This window comes from Callithrix jacchus, chromosome 5, assembly GCF_049354715.1.
Source record: "Callithrix jacchus isolate 240 chromosome 5, calJac240_pri, whole genome shotgun sequence".
In the NCBI taxonomy this organism is placed as follows: domain Eukaryota; kingdom Metazoa; phylum Chordata; class Mammalia; order Primates; family Cebidae; genus Callithrix; species Callithrix jacchus.
In genome coordinates, this window is record NC_133506.1 from 162,997,750 (window position 1) to 163,020,248 (window position 22,499).

The following is a 22,499-nucleotide window of genomic DNA, read 5'->3' on the forward strand; positions in this document are numbered from 1 at the left end:
TTTTTGAGATAGAGTTTATCTGTTAGATAGAATGGGGACAAAATGAGGATGGATAAGCAGGTTGGGGCTTATCTTTAAAAAATAAAGATTATCTTTATTTTTTTGAGATAGAGTCTTGCTCTGTTGCCCAGGCTGGAGTGCAGCAGTGCGATCTCAGCTCAATGCAACCTCTGCCTCCCTGGTTCATGCGATTCTCCTGCCTCAGCCTCCTGAATAGCTGAGACTACAGGCATGTGTCACCCCACCTGGCCAATTTTTGTATTTTTAATAGAGACAGGTTTTTGCCATGTTGGCCAGGCTGGTCTTGAACTCCTGACCTCAAGTGATCTGCCTGCCTTGACCTCCCAAAGTACTGAGTGTATACTTGTGAGCCACTGTGCCCAGCCAGCTCGTTTTAAAATATGGGAAAGAATGGTTTGAGAACCAGGATGATTATACAAGGACATAGGATCTGTAGAGACATAATTTACTCCTACCCATGTCCCTGTCTTCGTCATCTAGTTGGAATGAGAGCAACCAAAATATTTTCCCCAAATATTACTCTTTTGGTCTGGTTGTCTGAGACATCTAATAAACCTGCCTAAAAAACTGTGTGACCTCAACATAACTGAAAAAATATCCTAGACTTTTTAATTGAGGTTTTAGAATCTGGATTTATTTATTACTTTTTTTTTAAGACAGAGTCTCACTCTGTTGCCCAGGCTGGAGTGCAGTGGCCCAATCTCAGCTCACTGCAGCCTCTGCTTCCTGGCTTCAAGGGATTCTCCTGCCTCAGCCTCCCGAGTAGCTGGGATTACACATGCGTACCATGCCTGTCTAATTTTTGTATTTTTAGTAGAGACAGGACTTCATCATGTTGACCAGGCTGGTCTTGAACTCCTGACCTCAGGTGATCCACCTGCGTCAGCCTCCCAAAGTACTGGGATTACAGGCATGAGCCACCACGCCTGGCCTGGCTTGCTTTTTTATTTAAAGCAAATAAACCATGGGAAAATTACATCAAGTGGGACAGTGATTAGATTTCTCTCCTTCTTTCCTTCAGCTGCTGCTGGGAGTGGGACTGATTTGCAGTAAGGGAGGAGGGAGGAACAGGAGCAGAACAATAGTCATCTCTGGAAAATAGAGATTTCAATGTGTGATTAATCTTGTAAGGTGACTTAGTCTGGGATTCCCAGAAGCAGATTCTGAGATGAAGATTCTTGAATGAGTGATTTATTGTTGAAGTCTTCCCTAGAGAAATTAGTAAGGGAAGCAGGACGGGTAAGGAGAAAAGAAGACAAGCATGGCTGCAGTATCAAGCAAAGTCCTTTAAGGGTAGCAAACATCCCAAAGAAAGTCTTAAATAAGAGTTTTTGGAGTCAAAACACAACTCAATTGGGAGAGGGCTGCTCAAAAAGAATTTTTAAAAATCTGAGAGGATTTGGGCAAAGCAGTGACTGTGTCTAGTACATAACATTTCAGAAAGATTTCTTTGTGGGGCACGTCAAAATAAAAAAAAAAGATAGATTCCTGGATAAGCTGGTTCTAAATGAAGAGATTATCTTCAATGACTGAGAGCTAAGTGAGGCCACTGGATTAAGCTTTGGAGTTAAAACAAAAAATTAGAATTGGAGCTTGAAGACGATGCAACTTATGGCTGTGTAGGGCCTGAAAAAGCTAAGGTCTGAAAGAGGAAGCTGCATTTTTTATTAAAAGAGATGAAAGAAACATGAGAGAATTACACTAATTACTAGAAAACTGTGCATGAGCAAATTACATTGACAGATTAATTGAGACTGAAAGGCTTAGAAGATAAATAATCTAAATTAGTGGAGGGTTAATATAAGGATGGCTCTTTTTCTGAATTGAATGTTTTACATGTTTTATGTGTATGAACCACAAATTAAAATATTACCAACATTATTTAACTGCCCAGCAAAGTCAATATTACATCTAAGTGATGAAAGTGTTCTCAGAGAGGTTTCATTTTAAAGAATGACACTTGAGAGTGGCTAGACAGTCTGTGTGGAAAAAGTGAAAGAGAAAATCATGTGACATTTTTTTGCCAAGTAGGTGTGTAGGTCATGCACAGGGATCCAGACATCTGGTTCAGATGTTAACATGAGGCCACTGAAGTCAAAACGACCAATGCAAACTGTAGGCTAGCTGTATTTTTTTCAGTGTCATATACACAAAGAAGCACTATGGACTCTGGGAGAAACATAGTCTCGAGACTATGCATCTCAAGATAGCATCTCCAATATAAGCATCAGGACCACATACATCTATTTAATGTAAAATAATGTTAGGGGGATAACAATAGCAGGAGAAGTGGATGATGTGTCTTGACTTACTTATTTTGCACAAAAAAAATTAAAAATTCATCTTAGACTGGCAATATATTGTCAATCTCTCTAAATTACCTTGTGCTACGTGATAGAGTAATGCTGGCAAATATCTGTAATTTAAGTGTTTTATTCCAATTTTGACATGATTTTTATGCTAGAGAGCTTTTGGGTAAGAAGCCTTTTAAAACCATTTATCATATGAACTCTAATTTTGCTTTTGGAATACATCATCTCATTAATTAACAGGTTGAAGTCTCATTACTTCATGTCTGTCTTCACTGGATTATGTAAACGGCAACCCTGTCATTACCAAATCATAGGCTATTTTTATTTTTCTAAAGATCTAGAGCTCACAGTCATTATTTAAATAGAACATTACAGAAAAGAAAAAGCAATTTGGAGCAGCCTATTCTTAGCTATGTATTGAATAGATCTATTTGGCTATTAGTATCTGTTTCAATTTATTTTTCTTGGTTTTGGTTATAGTTCAGTAATACTCAAGAGAAAGTATTATTTGGTAGCTAATGCGATATAGAAGCCCCATTCCTGACATTGCCTTATCAGCAAGGAAAAACAGCTGCTTCCCTTAGAAATACATTATAAATTCAAATAACAAATACCATAGGCTGCTTTTGACAGGCGTATAACTTTTAGCTTCTGATCATTAACTTGAGTAATCATTAGCTTAGCTAATGAAAAATAAAATATTTATAATATTGAAAACATGAGAAGCTAGACTATGAGCAACAACAAATGAAAACCACATGCTCTTCTGAATTACTGATTCCCCCTCCAAATAGTTTCAAATCACTATAGTATTCATGTAGCCCTTTAATAACTTTTATGGATAAACAGTGAATTCCATGTTCAATGCAAAAGAACAGAAATTTAGAGTTTTGTTTTTTTTTGTTTGTTTTTGAGACGGAGTTTTGCTCTTGTTGCCCAGGCTGGAGTGCAATGGCGCGATCTCGGCTCACCGCAACCGCCGCCTCCTGGGTTCAGGCAATTCTCCTGCCTCAGCCTCCTGCGTAGCTGGGATTACAGGCACGCACCACCATGCCCAGCTAATTTTTTGTATTTTTAGTAGAGACGGGGTTTCACCATGTTGACCAGGATGGTCTCGATCTCTTGACCTCGTGATCCACCCACCTCGGCCTCCCAAAGTGCTGGGATTACAGGCTTGAGCCACCACGCCCGGCCCAGAAATTTAGTTTTAATTACAATGTCCTATGTAAACTTTAAAAGATTCCAAAGCAATTTTCATAAACAGGATTCCATTTTTCACAGCCAAAATATTACACTGACACTTATGTTACCTATGCATTTGTGTGTCATTTATTTTTAATTACAAAATTTCTCCCTTTGATTAAATTTATTGGATGCCTTGTAATATATCAAAATGATAGATTAAATGTAGAAATAAATTATTACTTACTTATAATAAAATTGAAGCTTATCCTTGGAATCATTTTCTTGTAGTTCCATGTAGCTAAAATAGGACTTTGATCTCCACCTTGCCCCGATGAGCTGTGTGATGAGATCTTAAGTGAGTTACTCAGCCTAAGCCTCAGTTTCCCCATCTGCAAATTAGGGAAAATAACATATGCTTTAGACCATTATTTTGATAATTAAATGAAATGATATATACAAATTGTCAAATAGGACACAGAATACTGAGTACCTTATCATTGTTTAGTGTTGTTATTTTCTGTCTACAGTGTCTTTGGAAAATAGCATGATTAACCAATTGACTGGAAGAGACACAGTCTAACAGACAATATATAGACCATTTACATTGGCCATGAAAGTGTCCATAATGGCTGACTTCACCTTTAATGTGTAAAATCTGGTGACTCCCATGGTTTTTAAGATAATGGCTTAAAGCAGATATCATGATTTATTTACACTGGTCAACTGCAATTTGTCCATAGTTTGCACATGTAGTAGGTAATATTTTGAGATGTTAACTGTAGGGTTTTTTTCTTCCCTCTGCTTCCTTGCATTTGTTACCTGTTACTGATCATTTAGCTAACAGTGCCTAGCAGGTCTGGGTCAGGACAGATACTACTGAGAATTCAGAATTAATTTGTTTGCTTTGAGTTTCATATTAGGCTTTTTTTTTTTTTAAAGTCCACAGTAGAAACAGCATTCTTGAAATCATAGCTTTTCTTTGCAGAAGACTCATTATTTTGAGAGTTGAAATTTTGCTGAGCTATTAAAAGCACTGAGAACCTTGAAAGACTCCATTTATACTGAAATCAAGGAGTGGGGAAGAATGCATGGATAGAATACAGGTCCCAAAGAGATAAAATTTGACCAGCATACAGACAGAAAATGAAATAGGGCTGGAAGAGGTCTTGTGATTGGACAATGAAGCTGACTGTATTGACTAAACAGTTGCAGATAGAGCACACACTCACGATGACACCAGGAAAAATGGATTACATTTCTGCACAGGCCAGTGAGATTAGGAAAATGACATTTGGAGCAAAGCCGTGTCTCTGATGACACAAGTCCCCCAGGAACTTAGAACATTTCCATGGAGGAAAAAAAAACTGAGAAAGAGGAGAATTTTGAACTCTTACCCCAAAGAGACTGAGTGTTAAATCAGAAGCATGTGTGTGAATAAAGAGCTCATGTTCTAAGCTCAGTTATACAGAACTGAAATTAAAAGTAACTTCAATTTTCTAATTTTAGAGTTTATGATTGTGTTAAAATATCATATCCACTAAATCATCAAGCTTTGGATACCTCGAATTTTAGTTCTTAATTAATCTGAAAGCCTCTATTATCTGAAATTGTTTTTAAGATTAGAAAGAAGAAAAAACCTTTTTCAAATAACTTTTGACTGTCATAAAATGTAAAATAGGTACATGTATTATAAATTATATTTTAGAAAACTACATTAAAACTTACTTTTACAAATAGAGCACATTATCTTAAGCAGTTTATACCTGTTTTCTTCATATCTGAATTTAAAAACAAACTTTCAAATCTATAACTCAAGGTTTTATCATTTACAAATATTTTGAATCCCAGTATAAACTTAAAAACAGTTTAGAAAACTAGAATCTAAGTGATAACTAAACTTAGGAAGTATAATAACTTTTTAGTATGCAAGTTACATTAAAATCTATTTATATAATCAGCATTTGGTTCAGGCTTGTCTTCAGCCGAGCATAGTGTGTACTACCCAGAATCTGTAGGTTTCACCATTTTTACTGTAGCCGTGTTTCTGAGTCATGGACCAAAGCTGATTGTGTTACAGGATAAGCTGTTTGAAGTGTTAGCCATAGTAAGCCATGCTAAGCCATCATAAAACTATTACTGTTAGACATAATAAGATTATTATATCAGGTTTTATATCAGCTCCACTTACTGAATTTTAGGCACATAGAAAGGCAAAGAGATAATGGATTTAAACATGTTTTTTGATGCTGTCTGCTTGAAATTATTTAACCTTACAAATGAATATTTTAAAAGCGTATCTTCATATGTTTTTGTTTTTAAGTATTTGACTCAATGGAACCATTAAAGGGATCATTTTTACCTTGAAAGAGACAAGTTAACATTTGATTTATAGACATTTTGCCTTTCATTGAGAAAAAAATGTTAGTATGTACTGATTAATACTCTTAAGAGTTACATGATGTTATAATTTTAGTCACAGAATATGAATAATTTATAGACAGAAAAGTGAACAAAATATTTTATTCATTCTATCACTCTGAAATATGTTACTTAATAACAAAGAAAAATGATCGTTACCTTCTAGATAAAAGAGAAAATGGAGAAAATATTTGAAGCATTGAACATACAAAAACATTATTATAAATATCAATATTTATGGGCTACTGTAAAGGCAGTTGTAAAAAAACAAGTTCCAATAAAAAGTTTGAAACAAACATTTTTAAATATCTTAACAATATAAATCATTGAAGAAAATCAAATGTTTTTTTACCTTCTAAATTTTTACTTCATAGGGTAGTGAATGGACATAGTTATAAAGATATTCATGAGTATAATACATTTTACACACTCAAAATAGTCATAGAGACTCTTGCACTATTCTCCTGTAGGCATTCCTATTGTCTGTCAACTGCTATCAAGTGTAGGGCTAGAAGGCATTTTAACAAGTGGATGACTGATTTAAAAAACAACCACCACCAAAGACATCTGTCATTAAGACAGGCCACTGATAGTGGCTGCTTGTTATTAGGAATCCAGGAGATTTTCTCAATGTTCTGTCCCATAATTTTTGCTGTCATCGCCTGTGTTCCACACTGCCCTATGGCAATGTTGTTCTTGCGTTCCAATGCATTTTCTTAATTTGGCTGCGGTTTTTTCCAGTTGTTGAATGTTCCATTGCCACTGTCGTCTATTTGACTGAAGCTTGTTCACCTGACAATGCAAACGCTTAAGAATTGCATCATATCTCTTATGTTGTACCTATTAAAAGAACAGCACACATCAACAGGGCTCGTGAAGTATAAATAGTAAACAGCCATAAAGAATATTTTGACTCCTCTAAAGAGGAAAGCACTTAATTAGAAACTATACACTATAAATAATCATGATAAAAATAAACAGTAATTGTGTAACTATTTATTCAACACTTATTATACGTTGGATACTGTGCTGAGAGCTTTCTACATATAATTAAATTCTTATAACACCTTATGATATGGGTATTATTATCCTCATTTCTGTGTGAAGAAACCAAAGATAAAAAGAGTTTAAGTAATTTGGCTAAAGTTTCATAGCTAGCAAGTGATGGGTTTGGGAGTTGAACAAAGTATCCATAATGGAATACCTTCTTGTTAAGAGTTACTATTTTTTAACCTAAATTTGCACTGGGGGACTCTACTTTGAGTCCCTATGTAAGGAACTACAACCTAACAGTATTTAAACTAACTGAAAGCCTAATTACAAGTATATTTTTGTAACAATAGCTGAGACTCAGTCGACCATAGCAGCCAGCTTCAGTCAATCACAGGTGGTCCACTAACCACACCATATTCAAATTAAACAAACATCGAGCTGTAAACAATCAAGCTCTTTCTGTACTTCATTTCCATTTTCTGTCCATAAAAGTTCCCTGCCCACATTGTGAAGCAGAGCTCTCTGAACCTCTGCTGGCTCTGAGGGCTACTGATTCTCTAATCATTGTTCTGTTAAGCTCTGTTAAATTTAATTGTATTAAATTTGTCTGAAGCTTTAAATTTATCAAATTTAATTTGTGTAAAGTTTTTCTTTTAACAGAGAAATGGTTTCATTTCCCATTTCCTGTATCCAGTGATTCACTGAAACACAGACCATTTGGTCTAGAGGATCCAGATCATGTAGTCCCTTTCCCTGCTATTAAATAAACCATCATTTATGCTGAGCCAGACAAGGATACACTGGAAGGCAATGAAGCACAGTGGAAAGGGCAAGGGTGTCACACCACAAGAGCACCCAATCTTTTTTAAAAACAGCTTTATAGAAATATAATTCACATACCATATAATCCATCCTTTGAAGTGTACAACTCAATGGTTTTTAGTATTCACAGAGTTGTACAGCTATTGCCAACCACAGGTTCTTAGGCTCTCATGTAATAGAAATTGATACAAGGCTGAGCAAGTTTCCCAAACAAGGCTTTTTATTGGGACTTACGTTTGAACACAATGACAGTGCAGGAGCAAGAGTTGTCTGGCTGGCTTTCCGGGGGCAGGTCTTTGTGATGTTTTTAGGAAAGGTGACAGGAATGTGCATGAGGTATGGGAGAGTCATTACATGTACAGGGCGGAGCACAGGGTGTGCAGGCACAATGAGAAATCATGCTAGCGCATACACTGCATGATCAAAATATGATGGGTAAGCTCTTCCCTGGGTGAGGATTTTAGTATACAATGAGGCATGGGGTAAAGATCAGACATTCTTCTGGTCTTGTGCACATGCCTGTGATCGGGTTAACTCCCTTGAGTAAGATTTACAGTGGGATGCTGCTTATCTTCATTTCAAGAGATATCTTGTGTCATCAGGGATGACCCCAATGGAGGGGGTGGTGCAAGGTCTGGTAGGTAATGGGCGGGTATGGAAAAAAATGCGTTAGTGGGGATGGGGGCCAAATCATGGTGAGGGCTAAATTTCATCCCTGTTCTATTTCACAAATATCACCATAATCAATTTTAAAACATTTTCATCACCTAGTACCCATTAGCAGTCATTCCGCATTCTCCTTCCCCCACTCTTAACCCTCGGCAACTATAAATCTACCTTCTCTTTATACACATTTGCCTATTCTGGACATTTTATATAAATGGAATTGTACACTAGGTGGTCTTTTGTGACTGGCTTCTTTCACTTAGCATAATGTTTTTAAAGAGTCATCTATGGCATAGCATGTAACAGAACTTAATTACTTTGTATTGCCAAATAATAGTACATTGTATATCACATTTTATTTATCCAGTTCATTATCTGACGAACATTTGAGTTGATCCCACTTTCCAGCTATTATAAATAATACTGCTATGAACATTTGTGTGCAAGACTTTTTGTGAATGTATGTTTTTACTTTTCTTGGGTATACAGTGAGGAGTAGAATTACTGGGTCATTTGGTATCTCCATGTTTAACAATTCCAGGAACTGCCAGGCTGTTTTCCAAAGCAACTGTATAATTTTATATCCCCACCAGTAATGTATAGGGTTCCAATTTCTTCACATCCTTGAAAATACTTATTATCTATGTTTTTGGTCATGGCCATTGTTGAAAAACTTCAGCCAAATCAAATTTAAAGAGTTTAATTGAGCAATGAAAGATTTGCAACGTGGGCAACCTCCAGAATCAAAGCAGATTCAAAGACTCCATGGGTGCCTCGTGGTCAGAACAAATTTGTAGACAAAAAAAGTAAAGTGACATACAGGAATTGGAGGTGAGGTACAGAAACAGTAGGATTGGTTACAGCTGTGTGTTTGCCTTATTTGAACACAGTTTGAACACTCAGCAGTCTATGAGTGGTTGAAGTATGACCGCTGGGATTGTCCAACACTCAGCTATTGGTACAGACACATACTCCTAAATGAGGTTTTCAGTCTTGTCTACCTATTAAGTTAGGTTGCAGTTTAGCCACAAGGACTCAAATATAGAAGTATGAAGTTCTTCTCTGGCCATATTTAGTTTGCTTTAACACCATGCTCGTGGATGTGAAGTGGTATCTCGTTACTGTAAAACACCTACTTTTAAATGGACTGATAAAATGATAGAATAATAGGGCTGGACAGGTTATTTATTCATAGGTGGTATGTATAATATTCCATTGTATAAATATAGCACAATTTATGTTTCCATTCTCCTTTCTGGGTATATTTGTGATGTTTCTATTTAGGGGCTTTTATCAATAAAGCTCTGGTAAGAATTCATATACAAGTTTTACAAGTTTTTTAAGACATATGTTTTCCTTTTTCTTGAGTAGACATCTAAGTGGGAAGTGTTTGGACATACAGTAGGTGTATGCTAACTTTTTAAGAAACTCTCAAATTGTTTCTCCAAAGCAGTTGCACTATTTAATAATCTCCTCAGCAGTGCATGACCTTGCCAGTTGTTCCATACCCTTGGCAGCATTTGGTATTAATATTCACTGAAACTTTAATCATTTTAGGGGTAAAAGGTGTGAATAGTATCTCATTGTGGTTTTGATTTCCATTTCCTTGGTGTTAAGGGTGTTAAGCATCTTGTCCATGTTTATTGGTCATACTATGTCTTCTTTTGTTAAGTTTCTGTTCAAATCTTTAGCCCATTAAAAAAAATGGCTGTATGACTTATTATTGGCTGTCAGGTTTCTTTCTTTGTATGTCCAAGATACAAGTCCTTTGTGCATATACATATATGGCAAATATTTTTACTTTTGTGAATTTGTCTTTTCATGATCTTTTGTTGTTGTTGAGGTGGGGGGGTCTCACTTTGTGGACCAGTGGCATGATCACAGATCACAGATCACATGATCACAGCCTCGACCTCCTGGACTCTAGAGAGATCTTCCCAACTCAGCCTCCTGAGTAGCTGGAACCACAGGTGTGTGCTGATTTTTTTATTTGTACAGACAAAAAATCACACCTGGCTGATTTTTTTATTTGTACAGACAAAACATCACTGTTACTCAGGCTGCTCTTCAACTTCTGGGCTCAAGACATCCTCCCACTTTGGCCTCCCAAAGTGCTGGGATGATAGGCATGAGCCACCGTGTCCAGCCCTTTTCGTTTTCTTAATGGCATCTTTCTAAGAGTAGAAGTTTCAAAGTTTGAAGTCTAATATATCAATATTTTTCACTTATGGTTAGTAAAGTCTGTGTACCAAGAAATTTTTGCTGACCCAACATAATGAAGGTATCCTCCTATAGTTTCTTCTGGAAGGTTTACAGTTTTAACTTTTGCATTTTTAGACCTATGATCCATTTCAGATGAATGTTCGTGTTTGTTGTGAGGTGGAGATGCAGTTCATTGTTTCCTGATAGACATCCAGTTTTTTCAGCACCATTTGTTGATGAGACTTTCCTTTCTTCATTGAATTGCCTTGACAATTTTGTCAAATTGACAAAATATGATTAATTTCTGAACCCTATTCTGTTCCACTGGTCTATTTATTCTTTTACCAATACTACAGTTTCTTGATAAGTATAGCTTTATCATAAATCTTAATATCAGGTAGGTTAGGTCCTACAAATTTATTCTTCTATATTTACTCTTCTTCTATAAGATTGTTTTGGCTACTAGATCCTTTGCATTTTCACATAAATTTTAGAACTATGTTGTCAATTACTGGAAAAAAATAGTGAAATTTTTAAAGAACAAGATTGAATCTATACATCATTTGAGGGGTAAGTTAGTACTAATAATATTGTGTTTTCTAAACCATAAACAGGATACCGTTCCATTTATTATTAATTTCTCAGCAATTTTTATTGTAGTTTTGTACATTTTTTCATAAAATTATTTAGCAAGTATTTTATGTCATTTAGTGTTAATGAATAAAATTTTGTTTTATTCATTTTACTTCCCAGCTGTTTATTGCTACTAGATAGAAACTAAATAACATGTCACTGATTTTTGAATTTTGACCTTTTATCCTATGAGCTTACTAAATTCACTTACTGGTTCTATTAGTCTTTTCATATTCCTTAAGACTTTCTATATAAACAATTATGCTATCTGTGAAAAATGACAGTTTCTTTTTCTTTACAATCTTTATGCCTCATATATATATATACATATTTCCATCTTATAACATTGATCAGGACCTCCAAAATGATTATGCATAGAGGGGGTGACATCAGACATCTTTGCCTTGTTCCCAATCTTAGGGGAGAAAGCATTCAACATTTCATCAGTAAGTATAATGTTGTTAGCTATAAGGTTGATTTTGTTGTGTTTGTTTTTTTTTTATAGATGCCCTTTATCTTTTTTTTTTTTTTTGAGACGGAGTTTTGCTCTTGTTACCCAGGCTGGAGTGCAATGGCGTGATCTCGGCTCACCGCAACCTCCACCTCCTGGGTTCAGGCAATTCTCCTGCCTCAGCCTCTTGAGTAGCTGGGATTACAGGCACGCGCCACCATGCCCAGCTAACTTTTTTGTATATTTTTTAGTAGAGACGGGGTTTCACCATGTTGACCAGGATGGTCTCGATCTCTTGACCTCGTGATCCACCCGCCTTGGCCTCCCAAAGTGCTGGGATTACAGGCGTGAGCCACCGCGCCTGGCCAAGATGCCCTTTATCAAGTTGAGGAAGTTTTCTTCTATTCTCTCTTTTTTCTTTCTTCCTTTTCGTTTTTTTTTTTTTTTTTTTTTTTGAGACAGAGTCTGGCCGTGTCATGAGGCTGGAGGGCAGTGATGTGATTTTGGTTCACTGCAACCTCCACCTCCCGGATTCAAGCAATTCTCCTGGCTCAGCCTCCTGAGTAGCTGAGACTACAGGCATGCGCCACCACACCCAGCTAATTTTTGTGTTTTTAGGAGAGATGGGTTTCAACGTGTTGGCCAGGATAGTCTCAAATTCCTGACCTCAAGTGATCCGCCTGCCTTGGCCTCCCAAAGTACTGGGATTACATGCATGAGCCACTGCACCTGGGCCCTTCTATTCTTAATTTGCTGAGAGATGTTACTCTCAGAAAATTTGTTACTCTCAGCAAATTTGTTGAGAGTGTTGAACATTGTCTAATACTATTTCTGAAACTATTAAGTTGGTTATATCTTTTTTACTTCTGTCATTTTGCCACTATAGCAAATTATGCCATTTGATTTTTGAAAGTTGAACCAGCCTTGAATCCCTAGGATAATCCCTGGTTGGTTGTAATGTATTGGTAGACTTTTTTATATTGCTAAATTTAATTTGCAAGTATTTTGTTCGAGACTTACGTCTATGCTCATGAGGGACATTCGTCTGTAATTTCTCTTCTGATAGGAGTCCTTCAATTTTTGTTTCTTCTTGTATCATGGTTATGTTCACCTCCTGAAATGAGTTGGGAGGAATTTCCTCTTCTATTCTCTGAACGAGTTTGTTTAGATTGGGCATTTTTCTTCCTTAAATATATGATTAGAATTCACTAATGAAGATGCGTCAGTTGGAACTTTATTTAGGGGAGAGTTTTTAATTATAAATTCAATTTCATTGATTCCTACCTCATACCATTCATAAAGCTTAATTTGAAATGGTTAATAGGGCCAAACATGAATGCAATTTCTTGTGTTACAGTATGTTTTTTCCAAGAAATATGTCTCTTTGTCAAATTGTCATAAAGCTGTTCATAATAGGCCTTCCTCGCCCTTTTAAATCTATAGAACCTGGAGTAATGTCCCTACTAATCTTTCTTTTCTTGATTAGTATTGCCATGGGTTTCTCAATTTTATTACTCTTTTCAACTTTTGACTTTGTTGATTTTTCTCTCTTTTTTTTCTATTTTTTATGATTTCTGTTATTTATCATTTAATTCCTTCTATTTACTTTTTGCTGAATTTATTTTTCTAGACTGTGATGGTGGAAGATAGTTGATTTCAAATCTTTTTCTCTTTTCTCGTACAAGCATTAAAAACTTAATTTTACTGTAAACACTGCTGTAGCTACATCTCACAATTTTCCATATGCTGTGTTTTCATTATTCTTCAATTTCAAATATATTATAATTTTTCTTGTGATTTCTTCTTTGACTCATGGGTTATTTAGAATGCTCAATTTCCAAAAAGCTTAATTTCCAAAAGCTTATGTCCTAGCTTTCTCATTGTTATTGATTTCTAATGGAATTCCGCTATGATAATAGAATTTCAACTTTGAAATATGTGATCTAGTATATTGTCTGTCTTGGTGAATGTCTCGTGTACACTTAAAGTGCATCGATAGTTGTTTTGTGGAGTGTTTTTTATTATTATTACACTTTAAGTTTTGGGATACATGTGCAGAACGTGTAGGAATTTGTAACATAGGAATACATGTGCTATGGTTTTGTAACATAGGAATACATGTGCCATGGTGGTTTGCTGCACCCATCAACCCATCATCTACATTAGGTATCTCTCCTAATGCTATCCCTCCCCTAGCCTCCTACCTCCAGACAGGCCCCAGTGTGTGATGTTCCCCTCCCTGTGCCCATGCATTCTCATTGTTCAACTCCCACTTATGAGTAAAAAAATGTGGTGTTTGGTTTTCTGTTCCTGTGTTAGTTTGCTTAGAATGATGGTTTCCAGCTTCAACCATCTCCCTGCAAAGGACATGAACTCATTCCTTCTTATGGCTGAATAGTATTCCATGGTGTATATGTGCTACATTTTCTTTATCCAATCTAAGACTGATGGGCATTTGGGTTGGTTCCAAGTCTTTGCTATCGTGAATAATCCTGTAATAAACATATCTGTGCATGTGTCTTTATAGTAGAATGATTTATAATCTTTTGGATATATTCTCAATAATGGGATTCCTAGGTCAAATGGTAGTTCTGGTTCTAGATCCTTGAGGAATCACCACACTGTCTTCCACAATGATTAAACTAATTTACTCTCCCACCAACAGTGTAAAAGCATTCCTATTTCACCACATCATCTCCAGATCTGTGATTTCCTGACTTTTTAATGATCACCTTTCTAACTAGCATGAGATGGTATCTCATGGTGGTTTTGATTTGCATTTCTCTAATGACCAGTGATGATGAACTTTTTTTCATATGTTTGTTGGCTGCATGAATGTCTTCTTTTGTAAAGTGTCTGTTCATATCCTTTGCCCACTTTCTGATGGGGCTTTTCTTGTAAATTTGTTTAAGTTCCTTTGTCAGATTGATAGATTGCAAAAATTTTCTCCCATTCTGTAGGTTGCCTGTTCACTCTGATAATAGTTTATTTTGCTTTCTTTTGCTGTGCAGAAGAAGATCTTTGGTTTAATTAGCAACCACTTATTAATTTTGGCTTTTGTTGCCATTGCTTTTTGTGTTTTAGCCATGAAGTCTTTGCCCATGCCTATGTCCTAAATGGTATTGCCTAGCTTTTCTTCTAGGGTTCTTTATGGTTTTAAGTCAAGTTATTTAAATTTTCTAAAATTCTGTAAGACATGTTAATATGGGAATTTAAATAGGATAGCCTATATAAAGTGCTTCAAAAATACCAGACATTTAATAAATAATAATAGATTTAATAACATTGGCTGTTTCTTCTAATGCTCTCTACAAAAGACAATAATTAGTTACTATATTATCATTGTGTCTACCGGAATAATTTTTACTTTGCCTTCAGGTCAGCATTTTTCCCTTTGCTTCTCTGGTTTTTTTTTTTTTTCCTTTGTTGAGACAGAGTTTTGCTCTGTTGCCTAGGCTGGAGTATAGTGGCACGATCTTGGCTCACTGCAACCTCTGCCTCCCAGCCTCGAGCAATCCTCCCACCTCAGCCTCCTGAGTAGCTAGGAATACAGGCACACACCACCATGCCCAGCTAATTTTTGTATTTTTAGTAGAGACGGTGTTTTGCCGTGTTGCCCAGCTGATCTTAAACTCTTGGGCTCAAGTGATCCATCCACCTTGGCCTCCCAAAGTGCTGAGATTACAGGTATGAGCCACTGTGCCCAGCCTCTGGGTTTTTCTAATAGGACTGGCTTTCTATCTGTGTAATCATTTCTGTTGCTGACCTCAATAAGTGAATGCATTTGTTAATTATATAGCTGTGTATTATGTCATACTGAATTAAACATGCTTTGTTCATCACCCTTAGCAGCTCTGAAAGTGTACACAATTTTCCCTTATTCTTTTAAATTTTAAAATCATGCTGTTCAAAATTTAGACAAGAATAAGCCATCAGTGCTTTACACAGTGTCTGTTATCACAAAGCATCGTGTGTAGCATTCCTCATTTGCTAAAACCTTCTCAACTGTTCCAGTATCCTTTGCCTGAAAACTCCTGGATTTGTAAATAACACTTTTTTTCTTACCTTTAACTAGAAACCACTGACTGTTACTTAATGTGTTATATTTAAAGCTTTGTGTTTATATGCCTTGTACTTTGCTCCCCCAATGTTTTTTTCAATGACTCATAGCTTATCTTTTGTTTCCACTCTACGTTTAGTTCCTTTCTTCCAAAATATATGGAGAATACAGACAATAGATATGGCTGGGGGAAGGACATTTTGGGAATAAATATTTGAAAAGGCCTTTTTTCATTCAGATATGGCAGATTTACTTTTCCTGTCAAATAAATACTGACAGCATTTATTTGACAGGAAAACATTGCTATTCAAACACCATTTTTTATTTTTATGAACCAAAAAATGTAAAAGCGGTATTAATATAAGAACTAAAATATGTAAAGCACAATATTTGAAAGCATTAGACAAAAAGAATGCCGTAGTCCAGGCAAAAGATGATTCTTGAACTCTACCAAGGCCATGGCTAAAGATGTTCAGAAGGGATAGAAAAAACACTAAAAAAAAGGTAACAAAAATCTTTTGGTATTTGAATTAACCTTCTTTAAAAACTTGTTTTGAGAAGAAGGTTACTCATATTAATGATCAATTCTCATCATGGAATAAATAAAATTATTGACAAAAATGCAACATTTTAAAGACAATGATCTGACTATATTGGTCCTTCAGCTTCATAATTTGTCATAAAGAAGCTTTAAGTTATTAAAGTTTCATTTTTTTCAACTGTAATATTGTGATGGAATTTAGGACAACTTTTAAATGAATTAGAAGTAACAGAATTAAAATGAAAAAGTTCAAAAGAATCTTAACGGAGGTGTTCCTAATATGAAAACTTACAAAGCTTGTTAAATTTTATGACAAAAAGTTTTATGATGGAAACATTAAAACGACAGAAGTTTTAACTTCAGTAACATTTCCTCTAAGTCTCACATTAGTGGCCACTTAATCACCCTTTACCAATTTATACTACTGCTGGCAAGATGAAGTGGATACACTTCAGTTACCTATTCTTCCTGGTAAGTAGAACTAAAATCTCTGGACACTGGATATAAAACAAATATCAGAAGCTCCTGAGAGTTGGAGAGGAGAAGGCAAATTGTCTAGGGAACCTCAAGACCCAAGGAATGCCATGGGTTTCCTTTATTCCTCAGATACCCCAGAGAGGATTCTGGAGAAGATAGCAATCTGGAAATGTCAAGAAGTGCAAATAAAAAGCCCTAAGAAAAATTTGTTCTATCTAGACAAAAGATAAGGAAAACAGCAGCCTACTGAGACAGAAAACTTGTACACAGTAACTGTTTTACTAAAGTCAAACACCATAGAATAAACTATGTCCCTTCTAACACTGATGCCAGCAAGGGCTGGCTAGAAAGCCTAAACCTCTGCCGTTGCAAGAGTATAATGAAGTGCCTGCTCCCTCTGCTGGTGCACTGTCAGGGAAAGCTAACTAAGGACCCAGGAGTTTTAATCCTCTCTAAGCAGCAAGAGACCATACACTGTGGTGTTGCTGGAGCCCATTGGAGGATTCTGGACTTCTATGGCCATCAAGGTGTAATATTCCTCTCCATGCTGATGTAATATCAAAGGAGGTCTGGTAGAGAGTCAGGACTTTCACCAGTACTCAGTAGTAACAAGGCCATGTCCTTGCAGTGTCACTGGAGGCCATGTTAGGAGTAGTAGCAAGTGTTCCATTTCCCTCCAAGCCAGAATGATATCAGCAGAGGCCTACAGACTAGCCTTTCCCTCTCCCATGGGAAACAATGGAGGCAATGGAGACTAGTAGGAGAATCTAGACCTCAACTGCCACTTAGAAATAGTGAAGATCCAGAATCTTAAAATATAATATCCAACATGTCCACATTTCAATAAAAAAAAGACTCATAACACAAAAAACTAAGATATCAAACTGAGTAAGAAATCACAATCAACATGCACATCAACACAACACAGAAGTTAAAGTTATCTGACAAATATTTTAAAGCCGCTGTCATAAAATTGCTTCAATAAACAATTACAAACATGCCTGGATAAAAATATATAAAATAGAAAGTCTGAGCAAAGGAATATAAGATATAAAAAAGACCTAAATGGAAGTTTCAGAAAGGTACAATAACAAAAATGAAAAGTTGCTCAATCCGAACAAAAGAGAGAAAATAGATGAAAATAGAAATAAATAGAACCTCAGGGGCTTATGGGACTATAGCTTTTGTTATGGAAGAAGAGGAGAAAGAAGGCACAGATTAATGAAAAAAGGTATTCAAGTAACTGATGGCTGAAAAATCCTAAATTTGGCAAACGATATAAAACTACAGAATTGCGAAGCTGAAAGAACTCCAAAAAGGATAAATGCAAAGAAATCCAGGCAAAAGCATGTCATAGTAAAACTTCTGAAAACAGAAAAATGTTTTTTCCCCAATCCTGCTCATTCTGCAGACAGAAAATCTTGAAGATAGCAAGAAAGGAATACCTAACATATTTAGGAAAACCAATTTGAATTACAGCAGATTTCTCACCAGAAATCACAAAGGCCAGAAGGACACAGTACAACATTTTTCAACTGTGGAAAGGCCTGTCAACCCAGAATTCAATATTCAGTAAAAATAGCCTTTAGGAATGATGGAGAAATCAAGACATGTTTACATGAAAAAAATAAAAGAATATGTTACCAGCAGACCTCCCCTAAAAGAATGATTTTAGAAGTTTTAAATAAAAAAGGAAATGATATAAGAATAAATCTTAGAATATCAGGAAGAAAGAATATAATAAAGCAAAAATATGGATGATTACAATAGACAGATAAAAAGATCATAGTTAAAAAGTACAAGATTCTTTGTGAGGTGATGAAAATTTCTAAATTTAACTTTGTTGAAGTTTGCATATATCTGACTATGGGAAGCCTCTGATTTATATGCTTTAAGAGGTAAATTGGACACAGACCTCTGCCTGGCAGCACCCTGTTCCTGAGCCAACACCACAATCAGTAAGACCAAACAAACAGCTGCCAGCAGGGTCCTCCTCTCTCCCCCCAGCTACACTGCCTCTGCTACTGTGGTGAATGCCCACAGGGAGGCAAGCACCCCAGGACTCATGAGCACTCTGCTGCAGCTGATGAGTGTGTACCCCACTGTGCTGCTGCTACTGCTGCTGCTGGCATGCACAAATGAGAACAGATCATGCTGTCACCCCACTATGGAATACTTTGGCTTACAAAACCCCTCCAAGTATAGTGACCAGCAGTTTGGGAGCACCTCAGCCCCCTCCCCAGCACAATGGATTCCTAGCCTCGAGGAGCCAGAGAACAATATTGCAGCCCGATACAAGTCCCCCAGAATTAGAGGACACAGTCCAAGAGTTGGGAGCAGATCATTGGCCCCTAAAATCTTCCAGAAATGAAGCTAGTCATCTGAATCCACCTTATATCACAATATATCACAATCAAACCCTCAAGGTCATCAAATAGGATAAAAGAAAAAAAAACCCAACCAAAGGTCAGCAGCTCGAAGGAGCATAAGTCCATAAGGATGAGGAAGAACCAGCACAAAAACCCTAACAACCCCAAAGGCCAGAGTGCCTTCTTTCTTTCAAATGACAACGTCACCTCTCCAGTAATGGTTTTGAACTGGGCTGAAATGGTTTAAATCATAGAAATAGAATTCAGAATATGAGTAGGAACTAAAGTCATTAAGCTATAGGAGTATGTTAAAACCCAGTCTAAGGAAACCAAAAATCATAATAAAACAATGCAGGAGCTGACAGACAAAATAGCCAGTATAGAAAAGAACCTAAGTGACCTAATCAAGCTGAAAAACACACTACAAGAATTTCATAGTGCTATCACAAATATTAATAGCAGAATAGACTAAGCAGAGGAAAGAATCTCAGAGATTGAAGTCTGGCTTTCTGAAATAAGACAGTCAGACAAGAATAAAGAAAAAAGAATAAAAAGGAAAGAACAACACCTTTACTGGATTATGTAAAGAGACCAAGTCTATGACTCATTGGTGTCCCTGAAAGAGATGAGGAGAATGGAACCAACTTGGAAAATGTATTTCAGGATATCATCTATGAGAACTTCCCCAACCTAGCTAGAGAGGCCAACATTCAACTTCAGGAAGTACAGAGAACCCCAGTAAGATGCTTCACAAGAAGATCATCCCTAAGATGCATAATTTTCAGATTCTCAAGGTTGAAATGAAAGAAAAAAATGTGAAAGGCAGCTAGAGAAAAAAGATCACCTACAAAGGGATGCCCATCAGACTAACAATGGACCTCTCAGCAGAAACTCTACAAGCAGAAGAGATTGGGGACTGATATTCAAAATTCTTACAGAAAAGAAACTCCAACCCAGAATTTCATATTCAGCCAAACTAAGCCTTATAAGTGAAGAAGAAATAAGATCCTTTTCAGATAAGCAAATGCTGATGGAATTCGTTACCAAAAGACCTGCCTTACAAGAGCTCCTAAAGAAAGCACTAAATACGGAAAGGAAACACCAGTGTCAGCCACTACAAAAACACACCGAAGTACACAGACTAGTGACACTACAAGGAAACCACATAAACAAGTCTGCATGATAACCAGTTAGCATCATGATGACAGGATCAAGTCTACACATATCAAGAAATTCTGAATGTAAATGGGCTAAATGCCCCAGTTAAAAGGCACAGAGCGGCAAGCTGGATAAAGAACCAAGACCCATTGGTATGCTGTCTTCAAGAGACCCATCTCACATGCAATGACACACATAGGCTCAAAATAAAGGGATAGCGGAAAATCCACCAAGCAGATAGAAAACAGAAAAATCAAGAGTTGTAATCTTAATTTCACACAAAACAGACTTTAAATCAGCAAGGATTTAAAAAGACAAAGAAGGGTATTATATAATGATAAAGTTCAATTCAACAATAAGACCTAACTATCCTAAATATATATGCACCCAACACAGGAGCACCCAGAGTCATAAAGCAAGTTCTTAGAGACCTTCAAAGAGACTTAGACTCCCACACAATAATAATGGGAGATTCTAACACCCACTGGCAATATTAGACAGATCATCAAGACAGAAAATTAACAAAGATATTCAGCACCTGAACTCAACACTGGATCAAAAGAATCTGACAGACATCTACAGAACTCTCCATCCAAAAACAACAGAATATACATTATTCTCATCACCACATGGCACATATTCTAAAGTCAATCACATAATCTGAAATAAAACACTCCTCAGCAAATGTGAAAGAACTGAACTCATAACAATATCTTGGACCACAGCACAATCAAATTAGAAATCAAGACTAAGAAATTCACTCAAAACCATAAAATTACATGGAAATTGAATAATCTGCTCCTGAATGATTTTTCGGTAAATATTAAAATTAAGGCAGAAATTCAAGAAATTATTTGAAACTAATGAGAACAAAGATACCAGAATCTGTGGGACATAGCCAAGGGCAGTGTTAAGGGAGAAATTTATGGCACTAAATGCCCACATCAAAAAGTTAGAAAGATCTCAATTTAACAACATGACAATATGACTAAAAGAATTAGAGAACCAAAAGTAAACCAAGCCCAAAGTTAGAAGAAGACAATAACCAAAATCAGGGCTGCACTGAAGGAGTCTGAGACACAAGAAAACCCTTCAAAAAGATCAGTAAATCTAGGAGCTGGTGTTTTGAAAAAATTAATAAAACAGATAAACGGCCAGCTAGACTAATAAAGAAGAAAACTGAGAAGATCAAAATAAACTTAATCACAAATGAGAAGGGGGATATTACTACTGACCTCACAGAAATACAAATAACCATCAGAGAATATTATAAGCACCCCTATGCACAGAAACTAGGAAATCTAGAAGAAATGGATAAATTCTTGAACACATATACCCCCCCCCAAAACTGAACCAGGAAGAAACTGAATCCCTGAACAGACCAATAACAAGTTCTGGAATTGATTCAGTAATAAATAGCTGAAATTGATTACTGAATTTATCATCCTGATACCAAAACCTGGAAGAGACATAACAAAAAAGAAACTTCAAACTGATATCCTTGATGAACATTGATACAAAAATCCTCAACAAAATACTATCAAACTGAATCCAGCAGCACATCAAAAAGCTTACCCATTACCATCAGGTAGGCTTTATATCTGGGATGCAAGTTTGGTTCAACATATGCAAATCAATAAATATGATTCATCATATAAACAGAACTGAAGACAAAGACAACATGATTATCTCAATAGATGCAGAAAAGGCTTTCAATACAATTCCCCCTCCCTTAACATGTTAAAAACTCAATAAACTAAGTATTGAAGGAAGATAACTGAAAATAAGAGGCATCTATAACAAACCACAGCCAAAATCATACTCAATGGGCAAAAGCCAGAGGCATTCCCCTTGAAAACCAGCACAAGACAAGGATCCCCTCTCACTACTGTTATTTGGCATAGTATTGGAAGTTCTGGCAAGAGCAATCAGGCAAGAGAAAGAAATAAATCATATACAAATAAAAAGAGAGGAAGTCAAACTAACCCTGTTTACAGATAATATGATGCTATATCTAGAAAACCCAAAATTCTTGGCCCAAAAGTTTCCTAAGCTGATAAACAACCTCAATGAAGTCTTAGGATATAAAATCAATACGCAAAAATCACTAGCACTTCTATAACACCAATCAAGCTGAGAGCCAAATCCCATTTACAATTTTCACACACACACACCCCTAGGAATACATAAA

The 22,499-nt window shown here is 36.2% G+C and overlaps 1 protein-coding gene across 3 annotated transcripts in view; it reads right to left on the bottom strand.

Moving 5' to 3' along the window:
- Positions 1 to 6,076: 6,076 nt before the first annotated feature.
- Positions 6,077 to 22,499, bottom strand: part of CCDC122 (coiled-coil domain containing 122) — a 38,943-nt gene continuing 22,520 nt past the window's right edge. For all 3 annotated transcript variants that reach the window (XM_035302588.3, XM_017973083.4, XM_035302587.3), the window contains one exon: positions 6,077 to 6,776. In XM_035302588.3, the coding sequence (XP_035158479.3) occupies positions 6,564 to 6,776 (213 nt within the window). In that variant the 3' untranslated portion in view covers positions 6,077 to 6,563. The remainder of the gene's footprint in view (positions 6,777 to 22,499) is intronic.